The sequence below is a fragment of the Neophocaena asiaeorientalis genome, unplaced genomic scaffold, assembly GCF_003031525.2.
Source record: "Neophocaena asiaeorientalis asiaeorientalis breed wild unplaced genomic scaffold, Neophocaena_asiaeorientalis_V1.1 scaffold503, whole genome shotgun sequence".
NCBI lineage: Eukaryota > Metazoa > Chordata > Mammalia > Artiodactyla > Phocoenidae > Neophocaena > Neophocaena asiaeorientalis.
Genome location: NW_020173710.1, coordinates 1,335,727 through 1,362,646, shown reverse-complemented (window position 1 = coordinate 1,362,646; position 26,920 = coordinate 1,335,727). Strand labels below are relative to the sequence as shown.

At 37.1% G+C, this 26,920-nt stretch overlaps 1 protein-coding gene across 1 annotated transcript in view; it reads right to left on the bottom strand.

Moving 5' to 3' along the window:
- WDR44 (WD repeat domain 44) overlaps positions 1-26,920 on the bottom strand; it is a 75,651-nt gene that overhangs the window by 2,831 nt on the left and 45,900 nt on the right. The window contains exons 11-19 of the mRNA XM_024750586.1: positions 25,438-25,576; positions 24,098-24,162; positions 13,317-13,430; positions 8,259-8,381; positions 5,462-5,653; positions 5,154-5,255; positions 4,822-4,937; positions 3,836-3,963; positions 781-915 (exon numbers count right to left, since the gene is read on the bottom strand). Of these exons, the coding sequence (XP_024606354.1) occupies positions 781-915; positions 3,836-3,963; positions 4,822-4,937; positions 5,154-5,255; positions 5,462-5,653; positions 8,259-8,381; positions 13,317-13,430; positions 24,098-24,162; positions 25,438-25,576 (1,114 nt within the window). The remainder of the gene's footprint in view (positions 1-780; positions 916-3,835; positions 3,964-4,821; positions 4,938-5,153; positions 5,256-5,461; positions 5,654-8,258; positions 8,382-13,316; positions 13,431-24,097; positions 24,163-25,437; positions 25,577-26,920) is intronic.

Genomic DNA, 26,920 nt, shown 5'->3' with positions numbered 1-26,920 from the left:
CAAGGCCTGGGTATAGTCTCTAAAGTGAGAAAACACATTTAATAAAATATTCTGCAATAGATTTTAACAATACAAACTTGTTTTCATTAACAACTGGTCCAAGTTTCCATGTTTTTACCTTACTCTTAAGAATTAACAGGGACCATTTTTATATAATTGGCACTCAATACTACTTGACGGTTTCTTTTTACTTCCTAATCTGAGCATTTTATATAATTGAAAGTACTATTCCTTCTCAAAGTATTTGCTGCAAAGGGCAAGAATTACTGGCTTGTAAATAGCTATCTATGAGAAGCTGTAAATTTGTGGCAATTAGAAAAGAACACTGCTTTCATTTTGGTTTAATTCACTTATTCAGTAAATGTTTATTAAGCACCTACTACATGCAGGCAAGCACTGTGCTAGGCACTGGCCCTACAACAATAAATAAAACACATAAAATCTTTGCCCTCACAGAGATTATAGTGCAGCAGAGACAGATAATTTATCTTGTATGTATTTATGTCTGGTTTGCATTTCTCTAAAGAGAATAGTTGTCCATAAAAAAAATTACCAACTTTCAAAAGTTTCAGTTTTAATTCCCAGGTGAATTTAAAAGAAGTAAAACTCGCAAGAACTATATTACCAAAATGTTCAGAAATGAACATCTGACAACCATTATGTTGCACAAAGGAAATATTCTTCATACTCATGATGAAGACCTCATAATACCCACAGGTCAGTGAGGCTACTAAAGGCTGACTAGAGAAAACGAAGGACAAATAAAATATGAATACCTACCAGAGGGCATGTTATTCAAAACTTCAGCATCTTCACCTTTATCGTTCCCTTCTGATTTTTCAGACTGCACATCCAAAGACAACATCAAACTTGGGTTTGGAGCAAAGATGGCTGATGTAACAACTGCATTATGGGCTGGGGAAAAAAATTTTACTTTAAGACAACTAATAAACTTGATTCTAAACATCAAGACAAAAAGCATAATATTTCAAAAAACATAATAGTGTAGTTATACGCAAATACCTTTAAAAACTAACATATAAGTAACTAAGAACTATTTAAAACCCAAAATATTTTCTTAAAAGAAACCAAATCCATCATAGTAGGGGACTTTTAACACCCAACTTTCACCAATAGACAAATCACCCAAAATGAAAATAAATAAGGAAACACAAGCTTTAAATGATACATTAAACAAAATGGACTTCATTGATATTTATAGGACATTCCATCCAAAAACAACAGAATTCACTTTCTTCTCAACTGCTCATGGAACATTTTCCAGGACAGACCATATCTTGGGTCATAAATCAAACCTTGGTAAATTTAAGAAAATTGAAATCGTATCAAGTATCTTTTCTGACCACAACGCTATGAGACTAGATATCAATTACAGGAAAAAATCTGTAAAAAATACAAACCCATGGAAGCTAAACAATACACTACTAAATAACCAAGAGGGAGGTCACAGAAGAAACCAAAGAGGAAATCAAAAAATACCTAGAAACAAATGACTATGAAAACACGATGACCCAAATCCTATGGGATGCGGCAAAAGGAGTTCTAAGAGGGAAGTTTATAGCAATACAATACTACCAAAAGAAACAAGAAATATCTCAAATAAACAATCTAAAGCAATTAGAGAAAGAAGAACAAAAAACTCCCAAAGTTAGCAGAAGGAAAGAAATCATAAAGATCAGAGCAGAAATAAATGAAAAAGAACTGAAGAAAACAACAGCAAAGATCAATAAAACTAAACCCTGGTTCTCTGAGAAGACAAACAAAACAGATAAACCCTTAGCCAAACTCATCAAGAAAGAAAAGGAGAAGACTCAAATCAACAGAATTAGAAATGAAAAAGGAGAAGTAACAACTGACACTGCAGAAATACAAAGGATCATGAGAGATTACTACAAGCAACTCTATGCCAATAAAATGGACAACCTGGAAGAAATGGACAAATTCTTAGAAAAGCACAACCTTCCGAGACTGAACCAGGAAGAAACATAAAATATAAACAGACCAATCACAAGCACTGAAATTGAGACCAGGACCAGATGGCTTCACAGGCGAATTCTATCAAACATTTAAAGAAGAGCTAACACATAACGTTCTCAAACTCTTCCAAAATATAGCAGAGGGAGGAACACTCTCAAACTCATTCTACAAGGCCAGCATCACCCTAATACAAAAACCAGACAAAGATGACACAAAGAAAGAAAACTACAGGCCAATATCACTCATGAACATAGATGCAAAAATCCTCAACAAAATACTAGCAAACAGAATCCAATAGCACATTAAAAGGATCATATACCATGATCAAGTGGGGTTTATCCCAGGAATGCAAGGATTCTTCAATATACGCAAATCGATCAATGTGATACACCATATTAACCGAAGGAGAAAAACCATATGATCATCTCAATAGATGCAGAAAAATCTTTCGACAAAATTCAACACCCACTTATGATAAAAACCCTCCAGAAAGTAGGCATAGAGGGAACTTACCTCAACATAATAAAGGCCATATGTGACAAACCCACAGCCAACATCGTTCTCAATGGTGAAAAACTGAAACCATTTACTCTAAGATCAGGAACAAGACAAGGCTGTCCACTCTCACCACTATTATTCAACATAGTTTTGGAAGTTTTAGCCATGGCAATCAGAGAAGAAAAAGAAATAAAAGTAATCCAAATTGGAAAAGAAGAAGTAAAGCTGTCACTGTCTGCAGATGACATGATACTATACATAGAGAATCCTAAAGACTCTACCAGAAAACTACTAGAGCTAATCAATGAATTTGGTAAAGTAGCAGGATACAAAATTAATGCACAGAAATCTCTTGCCGTCCTATACACTAATGATGAGAAATCCGAAAGAGAAATTAAGGAAACACTCCCATTTACCACTGCAACAAGAAGAATAAAATACCTAGGAATAAACCTACCTAAGGAGACAAAAGACCTGTATGCAGAAAACTATAAGACACTGATGAAAGAAATTAAAGATGATACAAAACAGATGGAGAGATATACCATGTTCTTGGTTGGAAGAATCGACATTGTGAAAATGACTCTACTACCCAAAGCAATCTACAGATTCAGTGAATTCCTATCGAACCACCAGTGGCATTTTTCACAGAACTAGAAAAAAAAAGTCACAATTTGTATGGAAACACAGAAGACCCCGAGCAGCCAAAGCAATCTTGAGAAAGAAAACGGAGCTGGAGGAATCAGGTTCCTGGACTTCAGACTATACTACAAAACTATTGCCAACAAACACATGAAAGGATGCTCAACATCACTAATCATTAGAGAAATGCAAATCCAAACTACAATGAGGTATCACCTCACACCAGTCAGAACGGCAATCATCAAAAAGTCTACAAACAACAAATGCTGGAGAGTGTGCAATTACAGAGTGAATAAGTCAGAAAGAGAAAAACAAATACCGTATGCTAACATATATATATGGAATCTAAAAATTTAAAAAAAAAAGGTTCTGAAGAGCCTAGGGGAAGGACAGGAATCAAGATGCAGACGTAGAGAATGGGCTTGAGGACACTAATTATACTCCAATAAAGATGTTAAAAAAAAAAACAACCCACCAAAACCACATACAAGTTCTGAGATTCCATGACTTCTCAAATTTTAGACAAGCATACGTTCTTCCTTGGTACAGAAAAATCAAACAAAGCCAATACAATGCGAAAGCACTTAAAACTGCCAAACTATCTCTCTGAAATAAAGCCTATACAAATTTACTTATAATACATCTCCATTTTAACTTTATTCACTTATAAGACACATAAAAGTATGCATTTACTTACCTTTAATACCTTCCCAAAAGTCATTACGATCTCTCCTCACTGAAGTAAACTTGCTTAAGTCATGGTAAGTACTCCAGATATAAACATACTTATCTTCTGAGCCACTAACGAGGTAACTAAAATCATGGCTACATTTAGTGAAGAAAGAAAAAAAAAATCAAAGTTGTGGGTTTTTTTAGGTTTCCCTCTATCAGAGCTTCCTAGTTTGAAACACCTAAGAAAACAGCCAAGAGAACTTGTTGAAATACAGACTCCTAGTCTCACTCCAGAGGTCCTGAACGTGTAGGTTTGACATGGGTGGCCAGTGGCATTAGTATTTTCATCGAAGCTCTAGGTAACTGCTGCTGGGTTAACCCACACTGGGATGAGTGCCTACTTAAGAGGTAAAAGAGAGAAGCAGAATGCTTTACCAATTAAATTACTGGGTAATTCAAGAAGAAAGGAGAACTGGTAAGAAAAGAGCTGAAATAAGGACGGCTACAAAGGAAGGAAAGGTAGGTATTTCAGGAGAGCCTGCAGATCCCAAACTAACAGTTCAAATAATAATGATATGCAAAGGTGTAAGTACAGGACACTGTACTTTAGGGTCTCGAAATGCTTTATTAGCTTCTGCACCTAAAAGGATCAAGACCATGGGTGGGGTGGGCGGTGGTGGGATAAATCTCCTCTTAGAAAGCATACATGAAAGTACAAAAGCACAAATTCTGGAGCTGGGTCTTCTAATCCTGGTTCTGCAACTACCAGTGTGACTTTAGGCAAATTACTTAATTTTCTGGGTGTTGGTTTCTTCATCCTCAGAGCAAGGGCAATTCGAACTCTACCAAACAGCTGGATAATGTAAGTAGGACTGATAATATGAGATACCAGTTGTAAAACTGCAAAGTAACTAACAGCACCATATAAACATAAGCCATAGATCAATGGAAAAATGGGAGTAGGGGAGAAATGTTCTGATCCCTTTTGGGAATTCCTCATTGTCAATTTACCTGAAACTTGCTTTGATCTGGCTGCTGCTGTTGACATAACCCTTATACTTCATGGACAGTGACAAATCTCTAAGATCATATAGTCTGATTCTGGAGTCATTTGAAGTTACCAGTATCTAAAAACAAATCAAAGGAAAAGTTAAAAATACCATCTTTTAATCTGTGCTAAGGTACAACCAAAAAAGGGTGTTAGACACATACAGAATATATCTCAAAACTAGAAAAAGCAATATTCCATAGGAAAGGAAATATATTCTTAGCTAAGATATGAAGAACTTACTTTCAGGAGTCTATATATAGTGTGGAGACAGATGGTTTTGAATACCTAGTACCTTATTTTCTCCAGGTAAAGGTTCAATGCCAGTAATTTTTCTTCCAACCTTGTTGCGCCCTCTGGTAGATCGGACATGTATCTGTGTGTGGTATTTCAAATGCTAAAAAAAAAAAAATCACAATTTAAAAAGATCAGAATTAGAAAGAAACTCAAAGATCATCTGAGCCAACTCACAGACAAACATGGTATTATTTGTCCCAATTACAGATAAGGCAGTTAAAGCCCAGACAGGATACACCAACTTATTCCAAACCACAAAAGTATCTAAGTATTCAAGTATGTAATTTATACAAGACAGTCATTTACCTCTGTATCATAGAAAATACACCTGCCATCATATGTCCCAATCACTGCATATTTGCCATTCTGACAGAAATTTGCAGCTGTGATCAATTTTGTTTGACCATCTACTTCATTCCACAAAGCCACTTTTTTGTCAGGTATGTTCCAAAGGCGGAGCTTTCCATCCAATGACCCACTTAGAAAATACCTGTCATCCTAAAAATGTGACGAAAGAGGAAGCTTTCATTTTATCACATGAAGAAAAACTCATTAGCAAACCAATACATTAAGTCTATTAGAAATAATGTTAAAATATATAGATTTCATTTTAAAAGTATTAAAGTAAGCATTATTTCAGTCACTAAAAATAACAACAATTAGAAACCTCAGTATTCATTTTGGAGAAATGACATTCTAATCACTTTATCATATCCTTAAACTGCTTTTCCCAAGGTATAGATGTTAATAGATAATGTGTTTGAGTATACATTGTGTAGAAGGGTTCTGTGGTCAAATAAGTTTGAGAAATTCTGGGTTACAGAAAGTTAAACAGGATTCTCAGTTAACACGCACTCTGAATCTTTAACGGGCGACTTTTTTGGGGGTCAGGTAGGGACATCTAGCAGGGCTAGCAATTCAAGGAACATGCTTTGGGAAACACTATCCTAAAATGGTACATTTGCCCATACCTTCCTTGGGATACATGTAACAGATGGATAAAAGAGTAACTAATGCCAGTTAGCCCACAGAACCAGTCAATTTTTGGAACTCTGATACCCTGTCAGCAGAGAATTGCTTCACTGTTTAAATTCTCAATCTCAAACCAGGGGTTCTCAGCTGGGGGCAACCTGGCCCCACAGGAGACATCTAGCAATGTCTGGAGACAGTTTGGAATTGTCACAATTTAGAGGGTGGGGTGCTACTGACATCTAGTGGGTAGAGGCCAGGAATGCTGCTAAACAGCCTACAATGCACAGGACAGCCTTTTCTCTCTCTAAGAAAAAGAATTATCCAACCCCAAGTGCCATTAGTGCCAAGGTTTAGAAACCCTGTTCTAAACTAAACCAAGCCTACCATGAAGCTGCTCTAATTTTTGGTAACATAAGAATTAAAAAGAAAATAAAATAATTGGGATGCCAAAACAAGAAACAGATTTTCTTCTCCACTCAAGATTATTATTCTTACCCACTTCTCAAGCCCGTCAAGGATAACCTTCATAGAATAGGCATTTTTATGGCTATGGTACAGTAGGCTCAACTCAATGTCTACCAGCAGAAGTGCTGAACAAATAAAAATACTTCATCTTGGTCTTACAATTCAGAATTTTATTTACATACATATATACACGTGTGTACATGTGTGTGTATCTCCATTTTGCTATTTCTTTTATGACTCTGCTTCGTTTCTTCTAGGTAACATTATTTGATAGAGTCATATTTCCTAGGAAAATGTCAACACCACCCCACTCTTCCCTAGCCCCTCTCATAAATTCTCCAGGTCAGTAGAATTTTTAGAAATAAGGCTTTTCAGTTTCCAAAATAAAACCAAATAAAAGTACAGGAAAATTATTGACTAAACAGAAACCTTAATAATAAAGTACTACATAGATAACTATTACCACCTAATAGCCCTCTCTTTCCATCTTGATACATTATAGTTAAAATAGAGGTGGGGGGATTTTGCTCACAGGTGCTGACAGGGGTAAAATCTACCCTTTTGTTGCACCCTTAGGTGACAGGATAGGGATATTATTTAGAAAGAAGCCTCGAAAGCTTGATGGTCAAAACTGATACAGTATTAACATAGATTAAGCATTTTTAATTTTCAAAAGTTCTTAATAAAATCTTCTCTAAGGGTTCAGAATTATTACTGCCTATGTTATAAGCCTGCCCAGGGAGGGAAATTATATTGAGAGAAAAAAGTCATTCTTCTCTCTTAATTTGGGGAATGAGAGAAAGAAATGTCAATATAATTGAAAGGTTGCATTAAAAAGACAATGGGTACTAAACACAGAGAGATGAGGACATGATTGGAAATGTAATCATACACAAATGTAGTGGAGGGAAAGTCAATGAGGGTCAGCTCAAGCCCTCCACTTATTTCAACCTAGCTAGTGAAGCAGTGCCAACAAGTGACATCCCTTGTGCTTACAGCTGCAAAGAACTAAAACTACTCTAGCCTCATGCATTTGGTGGCTCTATCCTATAAGGGCATAAGATAGCTCTGGAGTCCATGATGGTAGATTTTTCTCCTTTAGTTGAAATCATATGAAATTCTTTCTAGAGGAAAGATATTAAAGGATTTTCTACATTGAAAATGAGTATGAAGGGATCTCAAGATTAACAATGTTTTCAGACCTGAAATAGGAATTCAGTCTATCTTGTAATGAATTTTGGTCTTTGCCTCTTTCAACCTTTTCCTCTTTGTCTCTTCCCTTCCTGACCCTCCTACAACTATTCCTGCCTATATGCTTCCCTTTCTCATTTATTTACCTGCCGTCTTTTCTTCTTCCACTGTCTCCAACCTCTCTCCTCTTTAATAAGATATTTTATTTCTTTATTTATACCCTGCAGGTCTTATTAAAGATTTGGGATGACTTTTCACTGTCATATTTAGACTATAATATTTCCAGCTCTTCTAATGAAGATTAGTACAATATTTATTTCCTTTCTTATTTTTAAAGCAGAATGAAACACTAAATTAAGTTGCTCTTAACTATGTGGATATTAATAATTTTTTTCCTGTAGTCCAATTACCCTCCAGAGAAACCTGGTTCCATCACCTTCCTCATAGTATAACAGAAAAACATGTAAATACTTACTCTTGGATGGAAAGCTATGGCAGTGACAAAATCTATGTGCTGAAAACAGCAAAGGCATTCTCTTCTGGAAATGTGCCATAACCTGACTGTTTTATCCATTGAAGAAGAAAGCAGAAAGTAGTTCTACGGAGAAATTGACATTGATTATCTTATCACCATATGAAAAAAAACACTTACACCATAAAAGTGAACTTTTAGTTTTAGGTATCTCAAGAGTTTTGTCATTACTATTGTTATATGCAGCATCATAAAGTACAAAGATATCCAATCCACTTGGACAATCCCATTTTTTTCCAAATAGTTAAATACCATATTTCTTTGATTCTAAGACTTTTTCACATTACCTATTCTGAAATGAGGATGAATCTTATGACTTCTGTTGAAAGAAATCTGCCAGTTGCCGACAGAGGACTAAGGTGTGCCTTGGTTGTTGGAGCCTGCATGTACTAGAAGTTAGCTATGAATGTAAGGCATCTATTCATTTGATCGTCACTTCAGTTATTTTCACATTGATAACACTGGTGAATTTTAACTCCCATGAATTCCCTAATTGTCACTTAAAATGTCTTGAAACGAAAAGTTCTTGTGCACCTGTCACACCTTAGGCAAGCAAATGAGAGAACAGAAATTGTCAAATGTCTCAGAATAGAATTTTCAAAGCTAGAAGAGGGTAGTGTAACTGATTTAGGCATTATGATGGCCCATCACCCATAAACCAAACATCTATCTGTCAAAAGCTTCCAGATGGATACATAAGGGGATAGGATTCCCAGGTGCTCGGCCCTACCAGGCGCCGGATGTGCCACTGCGCAGGGGCGCGAGACCAGATTCTGTACGTCACTCCCTCTTGTGAGAACACCGGAATCACAACTAAATGCTGAACAATCATCAACAGGAAGGCGCTGGAACTCACCAAAAAAGATACCCCACATCCAAAGACAAAGGAGAAGCCACAATGAGACAGTAGGAGGGGGGCAATCACAGTAAAATCAGGGGCTTCCCTGGTGGTGCAGTGGTTGGGAGTCCGCCTGCCGACGCGGGGAATGCGGGTTCATGACCCGGTCCGGGAGGATCCCACATGCCGTGGAGTGGCTTGGCCCGTGAGCCATGGCCGCTGAGCCTGCGCGTCCGGAGCCTGTGCTCTGCAGCTGGCGGGGGGTGGGGGGGGCGCGCAGCAGTGAGAGGCCCGCGAACCGCAAAACAAACAAAAAACCAAAAAACCAAAAAAAAAACACCCAAAAAATCAAATCCCATAACTGCTGGGTGGGTGACTCACAAACTGGAGAACTCTTATACCACAGAAGTCCACCCACTGGAGTGAATGGCCCGCGTACTGCAAAAAAAAAACAAAAACAAACAAACATACACCCAACATAGGAGCACCTCAATACATAAGGCAACTGCTAACAGCTATAAAAGAGGAAATCGACAGTAACACAATAATAGTGGGGGACTTTAACACCTCACTTACACCAATGGACAGAGCATCCAAACATTCCATCCAAAAACAGCAGATTACACTTTCTTCTCAAGTGTGCACGGAACATTCTCCAGGATTGATCACATCGCGGGTCACAAATCAAGCCTCACTAAATTTAAGAAAACTGAAATCACACCAAGCATCTTTTCTGACCACCATGATATGAGACTAGAAATCAACTACAGGGAAAAAAGCGTAATAAAGACAAACACATGGAGGCTAAACAACACATTACTAAATAACCAAGAGATCACTGAAGAAATCAAAGAGGAAATAAAAAAATACCTAGAGACAAATGACAATGAAAACACAACGATCCAAAACCTATGGGATGCAGCAAAAGCAGTTCTAAGAGGGAAGTTTATAGCAATACAATCCTACCTCAAGAAACAACAAACATCTCAAATAAACAATCTAACCTTACACCTAAACGAACTAGAGAAAGAAGAACAAACAAAACCCAAAGTTAGTAGAAGGAAAGAAATCATAAATATCAGAGAAGAGATAGTGACTATACTACCCAAAGCAATCTACAGATTCAGTGCAATCCCTAACAAATTACCAATGGCATTTTTCACAGAACTAGAAAAAAAATGTTCACCATTTGTGTGGAAACACAAAAGACCCCAAATAGCCAAAGCAATCTTGAGAAAGAAAACGGAGCTGGAGGAATCAGGCTCCCGGACTTCAGACTATACTACAAAGCTACAGTCATCAAGACAGTATGGTACCGGCACAAAAAAAGAAATATGGATCAATGAAACAGGATAGAAAGCCCAGAGAGAAACCCACGCACATATGGTCACCTTATCTTGGATAAAGGATGCAAGAATACACAGTGGAGAAAAGAAAGCCTCTTCAATAAGTGGTGCTGGGAAAACTGGACATCTACATGTAAAAGAATGAAATTAGAACACTCCCTAACACCATACAAAAAAATAAACTCAAAATGGATTAAAGACCTAAATGTAAGGCCAGACACTATAAAACTCTTAGAGGAAAACATAGGAAGAACACTCTTTGACATAAATCACAGCGAGATCTTTTTTGATCCACCTCTTAGAGAAATGAAAATTAAAACAAAACTAAAGAAATGGCACCTAATGAAACTTAAAAGATTTTGCACAACAAAGGAAAGTACAAGCAAGACAAAAAGACAACCCTCAGAATGGGAGAAAATATTTGCAAACGAGTCAACAAAGGATTAATCTCCAAAATATATAAACAGCTCATGCAGCTCAATATTAAAAAAGCAAACAACCCAATCCAAAAATAAATACTTATTAAATAAATGAAATTAAATAGCGTTCTTGAACCAAGCATGATCTTACAAGTCAAAAAAATTAGATTCAGATCTAAGTTCTACCCATAACTAGTTTTGTGATGGGTCAGAGGCCCAGTCTTCTAATCCACAGTATGGAATATCAACTACCTCACAGCATTGTTATTTTCAGTATTAACAAGGTAATTCCTATTACGTGGCACAAAATAAGTCTTCAACAAACAGAAAACCCACTATAAACATCAACTGTGCTAGATACTCAAGAGAAACAACAGTGAAGTAAGAGCTGATCCCTACTCTTGAGGGGCTTAGAATCTTGTTGCCAATAAGATGTGGAAATGTACATAGATAAACAGTTAAGTAAAAAAGAAAGTTTAAGAAAAGAGCACAGAGACAGATGAAGGCGTTAAGAACAAAAACTGAGGTTTCCTGGAGAAGAAATTCTGCCTTAAGACTCCAGCATGAATGTACAACAAGGTAACTAGAGTTAACAACGCTGTATTATATACTTGCAAGTTGCTAAGAGAGTAGATCTTAAATGTTCTCACCACAAAAAAAAGGTAACTATTTATGGTGATGAATGTGTTAATTACCCTTATTGTAGTAATCATTTCCCAATATGTAAGTATATCAAATCATCACTGTGTACACCTTAAACTTACACAATGTTTTAATTACATCTCGATAAAGCTGGGAAAAAAACCCAAAAAAACTTCAGCGTGACTCCAGCTGAGTTTTCAATGCCTGCCCTACAAATTTCAAATTTGCCTGCCCCCACAACTGTGTGAGCCAATTCCTTAAAATAAACCTCCCATGTATGTATTTCCTCTTGGTTCTGTTACTCTGGAGAACACTGACTGATACAGTCATCAATGGAGGATTAATATCTTCAGTTGGTGTTACATTTTACAAAAAATATTGGTTTGCTTTAAGAAAGTAAAATGAGTGCAGGGTTCCCAATAAGGTGCTTTGTACTTTTTATTCTAGATGAATACGATTATCAGATTAAGGACACTTTAAATTTCCATCTTCCAACAACTCAGATTTCACACAGGGTGGGGAGAGAGTACAAAGATACAACTGTGGCTCAATTTAAAACCAGACTACCAGGTGAGGCCCAAGCTTGTTCCAGGAGGTTAGAGAAAAACGTTATGAAATGCATCCATAACATCTAAACAAATATGATACGAGCATAATTCAAAAATGGAGTGATTCAAAGCTGGAGCTCAGGGAAAGGCTGACTTGCCAATATATGCCAGTGATATCTTTGTGATATAGTTAAAATATATGGGTGTCACTGGTATCCTTGCTAGGATTTTGTTAACTCAGATGACTTTTCTCAATTTAAAGCTTTTAAATATCACTTTCCCCCACAAATTCTTAATATATTTTAGATTTTGATTACTGACAAATTTTAATACAAAGAAAGTATAAGGAATCATGCAAAAATTCCAAAAAACTGCTTCATGCTTCAAACACCTTAAATAAAATTTTAAATATCTCTTAAAAATTTTGCAAACTTCTAAGATATTTGATCGGTGGCAAAATAGCCCCTCTACTTCTAAAATTTTGCTCTAAGGAAAAAAAAAATTACAAAATGAAGACTTACCATTGATCTGCAGAATATAATTATTAAACCTAAATTAATAATTTCATGAATATAGCAGATTATCCCCAAAACAGTCTTGATTAGATAGGTCAGACTTCACCTTTGTAGCTGAAGTCATATCCATTTTGCTGAGGATAGTTACTTTGCAAAACTATTTTATAAAAGAAGCAAATACAAGTATATAGACAGATCCAGATAGAAGCTGTTAAGTAATATAAACATTTTATTAGCCTAATCTGACATTTCTCTTTTTTAACTTTGATTAATTTGTAACTCCCACAAAGTATATACAAACATTCAAACACCTGACTGTGACAATCATACAAATAAAACATTTGCTTATATCCTAAAATAGTTACATAGAATACAAAATTCAAATAAGAATTTCTTACTTTAGGACTTTATGATGGCGCAGTGGTTAAGAACCCACCTGCCAATGCAGGGGACGTGTGTTCGATCCCTGGTCCGGGAAGATCCCACATGCCGCGGAGCAACTAAGCCTGTGTGCCACAACTACTAAGCCCACATGCTGCAACTACTGAAGCCTGTGCACCTAGAGCCTGTGCTCTGCAACAAGAGAGGCCCATGCACCGCAACAAAGAGTAGCCCCTGCTCGCCGCAACTAGAGAAAGCCCGTGCACAGAAACGAAGACCCAACGCAGCCAAAAAAAAAAAAAGATTTCTTACTTTAGACCATGAAAGATCAAGGAGATCAGCAGTATGTCCTTTATATTTGCAAAACGGCCGTTGTCGAAATGGTGCATTTTTATCATCTGGGTCTTCATCAGCTCCACTGCATACCTATTTAGACATGAAAACAAATGTTAAAACTAGAAAAACAAAAGCTTCATACTCTTCCCACCCCATTTATTCTCTCATTTTATATGATGCCTGATTGAAATCTTGATCCACTAAAAGCTGACTCCCCTTTATGCTGAATCTACTACTTATTACTTCCTCACCTCCTTGTCCTAATAAACCAGGATCATCCCTGAAGACATCATGCTATCACAATCTTTCCCTCCCTAACAGAGCCCCCACTTTGTCCTTTTTTGAGCATCTCTTCCTTTAGGAGAGGTGGGAGCCAGCACCAGGGGGTGATCACGATTAGGTCCAAGCTAATTAAGATGAACTAACTCCCCTTTCCAGTGATGACTGGTTTAGGCATGGGCATATGTTATAATTTTCATCAAACAGACATGAGGGCAAGTCCATCTGGGGGATGAGGTGATAGGGGAGGCTTCTAGAAAGATTTCCTCACTCTTAAAAAGGGGTATACTAAAGGGACCTTCCTCTTTCCTGCTTCTGAACATTGTTGTCTGCATGTGACACCTAAGACAGTAGTAGTCATCTTACTACCATGAGGGCACCAAGCCCAGGAGAACAACAGATAAAGAACAGCAAAGCAAGAGGATGGAAGGACCTTGTGTTCCTGATGACACTACTGAGCTGCTGAATTAAGCAACCCTAGAGCCGCCTTACCTCCAGACTGGCTTCCTCATTGTTAAGCCATTTTCAGTTGGATTTCTATTATTTGAAGTCAAAAGCATCCTGACAGGTAGAGGTAGGTAGAAAATAATGCCATACACATGTGCCATGCATTTAGTTTACAACATGCTTTTGTATTCATTATCTGAATGAATCCTAACGACCCTGTGAGGTAGGTATTACCATTATGAGGATGAAGAAATTAAGCAAAAAACCTGAGAATCAAAGAGGTCAAAACAACACATTAAAAGTCACGCAGCCACCTGTAAACAGCAGAACCAAAGCAAAGGTACAAGTAATCTAACTAAGTCCAGAGGTTGTTCCTCAAATGTTTTAGAGGATGTCACTTGAGCAGAAATATGGAATGTTAGCTAAGCCTTGCATATTTAGGGAAGGGTAGGTAGGATGATGAGGATGGAGAAAAACGTATATGGAGATAAAGCAGGGGATTAGGGTAGAAAGGTACTTTGAGACCAGATCATAAAGTGGCTTAAAAATTCAGACATTCTAAGGCGATGGAGAGCCAACAAAGGTTTCTGAAAAGGAAAAATAACACAATCTGACTGGGGCTTTAGAAAGAGAATGCTGGGCAATAATGTAAAAGATGGTTTGGAAAGAGAGTCGGGGCAGGAAAAGCAGTCAGTAAGTTTAAGTAAGACTAACGAGGGCTTAAATAGGACAGTGGCCATGGGGATAGATAAAAACTACCACTATCTGTTAACAACTTTACAGTTTATAAAAACATCTTCACATTCTCTGTGGAGGTAGACCAGCAACACAGATGCCCTGACCCTTTGCCAAACACTCCTCATCCTAGATGATTACAGCTACTTCCCCTAATTTTACTGCTAGATTAGTGAGCACTGCTGGAAGACAAAACTAAACAGGCTTCTTGCCCTGTTACATAAAATTCAACTTTTTGTTTAATAATAATTTTCATTTTATTAACTCCTCAGCATATTTCCCCTAGCTGTGATCCCAGATCTTTTTTTCCTCCTTAACCATCCATTTTCTTTTCATTGTACTCTACATATTTTCAAAATACTTAAATAATGTATTTTTGATTATAAAGTAATATACATGCTCAGTATAGACAATTCAGAAAACATAGAAAGTAGAAAAACTAAAATTAAAACCACCTATAATCTGCTCAAATTTTGGCCACCTTCAATCTTTCATTTTTTAAAAACATAATTGAAATCACATTGTACACATGATTCAGTATCTTCCTTTTTATTTTACATGAGCACTTTCTGTATTTCACTCTTTGGAAACATTTACTAGCTGCATATGGATGCACCATAATTTAATCATTTCCAATTTGTTGGTAATTTCGACATTTCCAATTTTTTGCTAAATAGCAATTCAACAAACATCCTGGAGCATGAACCTTTATCCCTATTTTATTATTTGCTTATCCTACTAGAAGGGTCAAAGGCTTAAACCATAGACTTTTATAGTATCTTCTGTTGTTTGTCTTAATAAAATCAGGTAAATTTATTACAGAAAATTTTAGCTAAAACCCTACCAGCTAGTGATAACTACTAGTTATAATTTAGTGTATTTCTTTAAAATTTAAAAATCTATATTTATAGATATTTTTAGTCAAGATTAGGATAATATTATATCTGTTTTTTATTCTGCTATTTTCACTTTACAATTTATTTAGAATATTTTAAATGTCATCAAGTAGTCTTTGAAAAGAATTTAAGGACTGCATAGTATTATACTGTATGGATTATACCATAGTTTTTATTTTTCAACTATTAAAAATTCAGGGCTTTTTCAGTTTGTTTAAATTTTAGCTACTGTGAGAACATTAATATGAAAATCCTCTTACATCTTTGGGTATACATGATCATTTCTTTATGATAGATTTTTAAAGGTAGAATTACCAAGTGAAATGTTATATATTTTATCTATATCTCTCTAGATATCTATATGTAGAGAGATATTTATATCTCTATGTAAATATAAAACTTTATTATGAACATTTCAAATACATACAGAAGTAGACAGTATAATGAAACCCGTGCATCCGTCACCTGTTTTAATGATTATCAACATTTTATTCACCTTGTTTTTCAATCCTCCCACTTTTATGTATTTGCTTATTTTTGCTGGAGCAGTTAAAGCAAAATCTAAACATCATTCATTTTATCAGTAAATATTCTATATGTATCTCTAACTAGTAATCTTTTAAATTTAACTACCATTACATTATCATACCTAAAAAAATACCATCTGTGTCATCAAATACCAAATCCATATCCAAATATCCAGATTATCTAAAAATGTCATTTAAAGTTGGATTGCTTTGAAAACTTGTAAGCCTTTTGATATTTATTAACACTTACTATATACCAGATATGGTATGCTACTTGAAATACCAAAATAAATATTTCTTATCTGTTTATAATCTATTCTCAGTATTTAAAAGCCAGAATAAAATATGTCAGATTGTCATTCTCTGTTCAAAAACCCTCCATTGGCTTCTTTCTCAGAGCAAAAGCCAAAGTCCTTGCAGTGTCCTACACCTTATGACTGGCCCATCTACACCTCCGTGACTTCATTTTCTTTTTTTTTGTTTTCATGACTTCATTTTCTACTACTCATCTCCTTGCTCACTGGCTCCAGCTACCCAGGCCTCAGTGCTATTTCCTGAACATACCAGGACTCCTGCCTTATCACAGTTTCACTTGCCTCCACTTGGAATGTTCTTCTCCTCCAGATAGCCAGATGATCCCTCTCTCACCTCCTTCAGATTCTCCTCAAATGACTTCTCAGTGAAGCTTTGCTCGTCCACCATATTTACCTCCTGTCACCCCGCTTTATCTGCTTTATTTTTCTCCACAAAATTTATCACCTTCTAATATATTACAAAATTTACTTGTTTTGTTTCTCTGTCTCCCACCACTAGAATAAGCTTCATAACAATACATTTTTTTTGTTTCTTCTGTTCACTACTATATCCCCAACTCTTAGAACAATGATAAATACACAGTAGACACTCAATAAATATTTGTGGACTAAATGAAGACATAGTGCCAGACCTTCAGATGTCAACTAGCAGAGCATAATGGTTAAGAGCATAAGCTCTAAAGACACATCAGAGCTGGGTTCTAATTCTCTTGCTGTATCTACCAACTGTGTGAAACTGGTGTTACTCAATATCTCTAAGCATTTTCTTCATCTGTAAAATAGGGTTCTTAATAGTACTTCACAGCACTACCAGGGCTGTTGTGAGGTGAAGTAAGACATAAAATGTACTTAGCAAAGTACATGGCACATAGTAAGGGCTCATAAAATGTTAGCTGTTGTTACATAAATTGATATAGTATACAGTAAGTGCTTTTAACAGAACTATGGGCAAAGTACCATGGGAACAGTGAGGGAGCACATGAGTAAATTACTAGGTGAAGCAAGGAATGCTTCAGTGAGGGGACGAGTCTTAAATGAATTTGCCAGGCAAAGGGGAACTGCACATGTATTGTTAAGTACAGGGAATCAACAAAGGGTCTGACATTTTTGTTGGGGCATGAACAACCAAGTGGTTCAGAACATAAGGCCTGAGAGAGGGAAGGGTGGGAAATAACAATGAGAGCTGAGGTCAGGCTGATCTCTGAAAGACTGGGTCATCTAAGGAATTTAGACTTAATTCTATAGGAAAAAAGAGAGCCAAAAGGAGTGCTTAAAACAGGAGAGTAACATGATGAGATTTGTTTTACAGGAAAGTAATTCTGCTGGCATAATTTTATCCATAATTCTGTGGATAAAAGACTGGAATCTGGGAGAACAGCTATAGTGGTCCAGGTAAGAGATAAAGGCCTGGATTGTAACAGTGGAAATGAAAGAAATGGCCAGATTCCAAAGACATTTCTGAGATCAAGCGGGCAGGATCTGGTAAATGAGCAGACACTGAAGGGAGAGGAGACAGTGAAAAGTGATCACAGTTTCTAACTCAGGAGATGGTATGGGTGTTAAATAATGAACTGATATCAAGTATGCATACCATCAAAGGAGTGGTTTTCTCAGGAAAATGATACTTAATTCTGTTTTGGGCATATATTATCGGGTTGGCCAGAAGGTTCGTTTGTTTTTTTCCGTAAGATGGCTCTAGTAGCACTTAGTTGTCTTTAACTTCATTTGAAACAATTTTATTAGATTGCATGTGACAGCTGTCATATCAGCGTGCATTTAAAAAGAGACTTATCAAAATTGGTGAATTTTTGTGTAGCCATTTTAATATTGAAGATGGAAGAGAAAAAGCAACGTTTTTGGCATATTATGTTTTATTATTTCAAGAAAGGTAAAAACACAACCGAAATGCAAAAAAGGATTTGTGCAGTGTATGGAGAAGGTGCTGTGACTGATCGAGTGTGTCAAGAGTGGTTTGCGAAGTTTTGTGCTGGAGATTTCTCGCTGGACGATGCTCCAAGGTTGGCTAGACCAGTTGAAGTTGATAGTGATCAAATTGAGACATTTATTAAGAAAAATCAACGTTATACCACGCGGGAGATAGCTGACATACTCAAAATATCCAAATCAAGTGCTGAAAATCATTTGCACCAGTTTGATTATGTTCATCGCTTTGATGTTTGGGTTCCATGTAAGTTAAGTGGAAAAAAAACTTCTTGACCATATTTCTGCATGCAATTCTCTACTTAAACGTAATGAAAACATTCTGTTTTTAAAACAAATTGTGACAGGAAATGAAAAGTGGATACTGTACAATAATGTGGAATGGAAGAGATCGTGGGGCAAGCGAAATGAACCACCACCAACCACACCAAAGGCTGGTCTTCATCCAAAGAAGGCGATGTTGTGTATATGGTGGGATTGGAAGGGAGTCCTCTATTATGAGCTCCTTCTGGAAAACCAAACGATTAATTCCAACAAGTACTGCTCCCAATTAGACCAACTGAAAGCAACACTCGACGAAAAGCGTCCAGAATTAGTCAACAGAAAATACATCATCTTCCATCAGGATAATGCAAGATTGTGTTTCTTTGATGACCAGGCAAAAACTGTTACGGCTTGGCTGGGAAGTTCTGATTCATCCACCATATTCACCAGACATTGTGCCTTTGGATTTCCTTTTATTTAGGTCTTTACAAAATTCTGTTAAAGGAAAAAATTTCAATTCCCTGGAAGACTGTAAAAGGCACCTGGAACAGTTCTTTGCTCAAAAAGATAAAAAGTTTTGGGAAGATGGAATTATGAAGTTGCCTGGAAAATGCCAGAAGGTAGTGGAACAAAAGGGTGAATACGTTGTTCAATAAAGTCCTTGGTGAAAATGAAAAATGTGCCTTTTATTTTTACTTAAAAACTGAAGGCACTTTTTGGCCAATACAATATCATTGTTGATGTCTGTCTTCTCCCATGCATTGCTCGTTGGTATGAATTATCCACTGCATCTTTATATTTTCAGTGCCTAACACACTGTCGACGTTTAAAAATTGCTTGTTGATTGAACCAAATCTAAATCAGTGCATATTTTTAATACATACCGCATATGTACAGTTTCATAAAAATTCCCTCTCATTCCCTTATAGTTAAGGCCTTTCATCCATTTTAGACTCTAATGATTTTGAAGGGGATCAGAATATGTCACCCCCAAATATGCCCCTTTGCCTAAGGATTATTTTGAGCTGAATGCAACTAAGAGGAAACAGACACAAGAAAAAGTCTCTGCCCTCCCCCTTTCTACCTGAAAGCAGAGCATAAAGTGCCCTTTGTGAAGGTGTCTCCCCCTCACCTCTCCCTTACCAGGAAGGGGAGAATCAATCTTAACTGCCTAAACAGAACCTTACTAAATTACCCTTATCTTCCATTAGTTTCCCCCAGTTGATTTACCTTCCCACAATTTACCACCCCTAAAAGCCTAAACTTCTTTTTCTTTATCTTGTCACTTTTCCACAAATTTCTTGCTCTTTGTTAAAATGATATATAAGTGCCTAAGTCTAATAGCTTCTTTGGGTCTTCACTATTCCTCTAGGAAGGCCTCCATATGCATACGTAATAAACCGTTTCTCCTCTTAATCCGTCTTTTGTTAGGTTATTTCGAAGTTCCCAGCCACAGAACCTAAGAAGGTAGAGGAAATCTTTTTCCTCCCCTACAATCTACTCTCAAAAATTCTAAGCAGAAGTTAAATGCTGTTAACACCCATATTGATATTCCACTAATCAAGTGCACCAAACAGATTTATCCAAGAAAAACATTAATTTTTAGGTAGATAGCATATTTATTCGTGTCAAGCAGAAATGTTACAAGTCTGTAGCATGATGGAGCAAACTAAATACGCTGCTCTTCCTTACATTTACTGAGCTACTTTTGGAAATCAATAGAAACAGAGAGCATAAGGGCCAGAATTCTAGGCTTGGCATGACCAACGAGTAGGTGAGTGATCTTGGGTGTGTCACTTTGTATGCCCAACTGTACAATAGGTACTTTTATGTATTCTATTTTACATGGATGCTAAGAAGGCAAGAGTAAAAATGTATCAAAAGAGATATATATAAGATATCACTGTCATGAGAAAAAAGAAAAAAAGAACACACATATCAGGGAAATAAACTCCACTGTGCTTACTGTGCCTCACTGCAGCGAGTACTAGGTTAAAGACAAAGGCATATGAAACAGAGGCTTCTTTTAACTGTCCCCATATAGAATAACAGAAGTGAAAGGAACCCCAAGGTATCTTTTCCTGAAAACAATAGATATAAATGATACTCAACTACTCCAGAAAAAAGGCTCAGTACTCCAGGGGCTCAGTACTTTTTGGGTCAAAGAACTACTATGCTCATTTTTTTTTTTTTTTGGCCACACCAAGAGGCATGTGGGATCTTAGTTGCCCGACCAGGGATAGAACTCATGCCCCTTGCATTGGAAGCACGGAGTCCCAAGCCACCGGACCTCCAGGGAAGTCCCTATGCTCCTCATTTAAAAGGTCTTCTATTCAAACAAGATTGGGAGTTACTTAGGGTTTTTTGTTTTTGGGGGGGGATGGAAGTAGTTAAGAATCTGTAAGTAGGATTGTTAAAATAAGCATAATATAAGATAGTACAAATAGTCTCTGTTTTTTAATAGTCTCTGTTTTTAATAGTAATCAAGGCCTGGAAACTTTATGGTAAATTAAACTAATAAAAGCAAATCCTTTTCCCCTAAAGCAAAGTGGTTAAAATTTTCACTGCTACATTAGTCAGTGAAGGCTTTATGGAGGAAGTGGGCCTTCAAGAATGGGCAAGTTTTAAGTAGAAAAAAGGGAGACCACAGGCATCCAGATAAGGGGAATAGGAATGAATGAAAGGCACAGAAGCAGGAATTCAACACTGATTTAGGTCTACCACAGTCAGGCATGGGGTTAGGTTCCAAGGATACTAAGATCTGTGAAGTACAGTTCTTTGCCTTAAATCAGCCCTGAGCCTAGCCAGAGGGACAAACTGCCAAGGAAGGCATGGTAAATAATATCAATGTCAAAGTACATATGATGTACTGTCAGAACACAAGTGAGGAACAATTCTGTCTGCTTGATTCAGGGAAAATAATAAGAGAAGATAAGATATTTGAGCTGAATCTTGAAGGATGAGTAGGGCTTTGCCCTGTAAGAAAAGGGGACAGGGAGGGAATTCCTGGCAAAGCAAACAACATGAACAAAGACATGAAAGTGAAAGAGTGTTTAGGATACAGACCTATATTTGGCATGGCAAGTAGGATGCACAGGTACTAGGGAATTAGAACTGAGTTAAAAAGGTAAGATGAGGTAATATCAGGAAGAATGGTGACAAGGAGCCACCAGAAGACTTTAAATCACAAAATGGCACAGGTCTGTATTTTGACAAAAAAAAAAAAAAGGAATCTCCTGGAGGTCCAGTGGTTAGGACTCCATGCTTTCACTGCAGGGGGCACAGGTTTGATCCCGCAAGCCACGTGGTGTGGCCAAAACAAAAAGCTGGTGGCAGTAGAGACCAGCGACAGAAAAACCAACTAGGAGGCTACAGCAAGCATTTAAATGAGTGTCAAGGACCTAGACAAGGTGAGTAATGAGGGGTCAGATTCCATGGGCATTTGTAGGAGGAGGTGGAGTGGATAGAATTTTTAACTAATTTGGTATGTGGGTAAGGAAGAAAAAGTAATGAGTGTTTCTGAGTTAAAAAGGTAACTTATGGATGTTGATACCGTTAAAGAAGGCTCAAAACAGGAGAAGCAGGGTTGTGGGTAGATAATAATAAAACTATTTCCGTGAATGACCATTAATATCTAGCCAGTTGCTCAAGCTGGACACCTGGGAATCATCCTAGGCTACTCACTTACTACCCCAGGTAGTCCAGTCATCAAGTCCTTCTTTTATATTTCTCAAATTCAGCTCCTCTTTATGGTTTCTAGACTCACTGCTATCATAATCTACCATAATCGAAGTACCCATTTATCTCTGGGGTTGAGAGCCTCTTAAGTGGTCTCCCTGTCTCTAGCCAGGAGCCCCCATCCAATCTATCTTTTACACTGCTACGAGAATGCTCATTCCAAAACAAAAATCTGAACATTTTAATTCAGCTTCTGACCCAAACCCCTCAAAGCCCATCTTCCCCTAGTACCTTGAGGATAAAGTTCATATGTTTTGGTTTAATAGAAAAAGCCACTGAAAATACCAATCCTGCCTACCTTTCCTACAACTCTCACACATGCACCCTTTGCTCCAGCCAGGTAGTACCTTTAACATGCCATGTCGTTTCAGCCTCCATGCCTTTGCCCTTGCTATTTGCTCTGATACGCCCCTTCCTTCCCTCACATAGTTGATTCCTCGTTCAAAGCCTCCAGAAGCTTTTCCTGACACACTAATTCATAAGGCTAACTTGTATACGTGTGTAGTATCTTCTGTAGAGTATTACCATCCAATACTATAATTGCAGATATATCTATTTCACTAGATTTCACAGTTAGCAAGGTCCCTGAGGCCAGAAAATAAGTCTCATTTGATTTTGCAGAATCTAGCAGTGTCTGGCACATGTAACAGGCACTCAGAAAACATTTGTTGAGGGAGTTTAGTTTCAGACCTATTAACTGATGTGCTTAAAGAACGTGTAGGTGGAGAGAGCCTATATATATTATTATGTGAAAAGGGCAGCATGCACAGTAAGATTTCACTGTTGTTTAAAAAACATAAAGCTATTGAAAGGAAACAAGAATTATGGAGCTAAAGCCAGTTCAGGATTGGAGGTAGCGAGTGAATATGTCAACTGAGAATAGCCAAAGGACAAAACCCAGAAAAACAGCAACATTTTAGGGGGTGGAAGAGGAAGAGACAGCAGGGATATAGGAAGAGAACAAGGAAAAACAGAACCATGGAAAGCTGAGAGGAGCATGTTTAGAGTAGGGAAAAATTAGTGTCAAATACTATAGAGCCAATGAAATCCCAGGAAAATACTGTTGAGCAGATGGACATTTTAGGTTCTATTTGTTTACATCACCCTTGCCTTGCTGAATACACAAGAAGCACAGGGACAGCTTAGAATAATATTTTGCATTCCGCTTCTTAGGTTAAAACTAGTTATATTTAACCTTCCAGCTCTGAAACCAAATGAAAATCATTAAGATATTTTAAACCACCTGACACTGGGATAAAACATTTATTAAACCAAGAAGATGGAAAAATGAAAATATTTCAATATCTTTTTTCTTTCCTTAATTATCTTTAATTCAGGTGTCCGTTACTATTATTATTTGTAAAATATCTAACATGGATTTGAGGGGAGGGAATTTTTAAATTTAAGTTTACATTAGTATAGTAGCTTGAGTAATATTAGTTACTGTCTGACAATCTTTAAACATCACAATTTTTCATTTAACAATTCTAACAGAAAAAACCTAATGCATCTCAATTTTAAATGCTTTCATGTACCTGTAATATCTGATAAACAAGGTACTTTATGGTAAAAAATCATAGTATGTAACAATAGTAACCATAAAATAATAAACATACCCCTGTATCTGTATCAGATTTTGATGAATTTAGACTTTCCTGAGAAGGTGATGGGGACACACGTCCTAAAACAACATAATAATTGTAAAAAGGCACGTATATATACAAGTGTACACACACACACACACATCAATCAGAAATAATAATACAGTAACACCTATTTAAAAGTCATAGAATACATCATTCTGGAAAAATACATTTTTCTAAACAAGCGAAGCGTTAACTCTTACGCACCAAAATATTTGTTTTTATCATTTTTATATAAAATATTTATAAAATGGCTTAACCATTTCCCCAATTAAAAAAAATACTGTTAAGTCCTCATTATTCATCGTGAAGACATCGTGAAGACATTCTTGTCAATCCTAACAGTTAGGAAGATGAGTACAGGGGCAGGAAGGGTCTGGGCTGGGGTAAGTCTCAATGGCCACTGAAAATAGTCTTTCTGCTCCAGGCAGGGCAATAAATGTATAATAAACATAGTTTTACTTTTTGTCAACTCATCATCATCTTGAATTATGTATTATAACATATTGCAAACAACCCCATGGGGCTACTAAAGTATATGGGCCTCGCTGGCCAGTTTAGTGGCTCTCCCTAGATTTCTATGTTCCTCAAACTGCTGCTTCAACTACAGTCTATACTCCTGCCCATACTACCTCTATTCTCCTTTCTCCCATCCCTTAACTTTTGTGTTCAGCCTTGGATGATTGGGTGGTGAGGGGTTTGTGGAGAAAATGTACTGCAGTTAAATAATGACAATAATTACAAGAAAAGAATCCCATAAACTTAAAGCTCCTATTTACATCAATTTTACACACTTTGCTGATAACACAATACAAAAATATTTTACATAGTTGTAATCGTTGCTATACACATCATGTTCTGGGGTTTCTCCTTTCCATTTAACCTAGTTTCATATACCCTTTGATGTACTGACAAATCACATTTACTTTCCATGGCTATGTTTCCTTAATCATTCTTTACTTACTGGATGTAAACATTATTCTCATTCTTTTTCTAGATTAATCAGATATTTCATTTTAACCTAAGATAGAACTGAAAGTTACCAGGGGAAACCAAATAACTTTGTCCTCGGTAGTTGATGAATTTAACTCTGCAGTACACCTAAAAAGAGATAAAGTCAAAAACTTTGTGGTAGCTTTTTTCACTGGGTTTAGATGCTTTCTGCTGTTGACTTCTGTTTTAAGTTTGTGGCTTTTATGGAAAGTAGTGCTTGCTGCAAATGATTGCCAGATAAGAGGGTATCATTATACCTAAAATGTAAAAATGCCAGATGTCTCCAGATTTTTTAAAACCCACCAATAAATGAAAAATACCTTCAGTATTGTATTTCATCCGCATATTGTTGAAATAGTCGAAAGCATTTTTTAAAGCCCATATTCTTACTACATTGTCTTGTCCAGCTGAGGCAAGTAATCTGCCACAGTGAGAAAATTTCATGGTCCAAACAGCACCCTGTGAAAACAAAGGAAGGTTCAAAGTTATTACTTTAGAAGTTGAGACATTGTTTTTAAGCCAAAGAAAAAAGTTATGCCAAATTACACATACAGTAAATCCCCTACATATGAACAAGTTCCATTCCGAGAGTGCGTTTGTAAAACGTCAGCCTAGGTACCCAACTAACACAATCAACCATACAGTACTGTACTGTAATAGGTTTATAATACTTTTCACACAAATAATACATAAATAACAAACACAAAAAATAAAGAAAACATTTAAAATCTTACAGTACAGTACACCTTGAAAAGCATAGTACAGTACCAGCTACATCAACCGCTGCTTTTATGCCTGTTTCTGGACATCCTGGGCTTGAAATAAAGATACTGTACTACTGTACTCTATACAGTACTTACTGTACAGTAAAGTACACAAAAACACAACCACTTGTAGAGGATGCACACACGTGACAATGTACGCCAGACACGTGAACTAACTTACGTGACTAGACATGTGAACGCACGTTCGCACCTTTGAAAGTTCACAACAAGGGTCGTATGTAGGGGACTTACTATAAACTAAGATAATGCTCACATAACTAACACCACTTAAGGCCAATAGTCCAATGGTGCTATAATACCACAAAAAGGGACTTTTAGAAGAGAGGGAAAAGACAGTTGCAGTTTGCATAATCTAAACTAACAACTTCAGGCTTCCCTGGTGGCACAATGGTTAGGTATCCGCCTGCCAATGCAAGGGACATGGGTTCGAGCCCTGGTCCGGGAGGACCCCGCATGCCATGGAGCAGCTAAGCCCGTGCGCCACAACTACTGAGCCTGCGCTCTAGAGCCGATGAGCCACAACTACTGAAGCCTGTGCGCCTAGAGCCCGGGCACCGCAACAGGAGAAGCCACCGCAATGAGAAGCCTGTGCACTCAACGAAGAGTAGTCCCCGCTTGATGCAACTGGAGAGGGCACACGTGCAGCAGCGAAGGCTGAATGCAGCCAAAAATAAAACAAACAAAAAAATAAATTTATAAAAAAATAAAAATAAACGACTTCAAGACCCAAAACCTTGTCCACATATTAATGGAAATGGGAGATCTGAGGGGGCCAGAAACCTTCATTACAAAAGAACAAATCCTAGTCTGGGATCTCAGTCTCCTAGCTGAACATGAGGGCGAGTGGGATAGGAGGGGGCACAGACCTCAGAATAGCAATAACAACTCCTGACCAGGGCTGAGGGAAGAATAAGGCCCAGCTTAGCAGTGACCCTCACAGCACTGGTTATTTAGAAGTGTTGGAATGGAGTGGTCTCATTCTATTTTTCTCCCCAGAAAAAAGGTTTTGCAGCATATG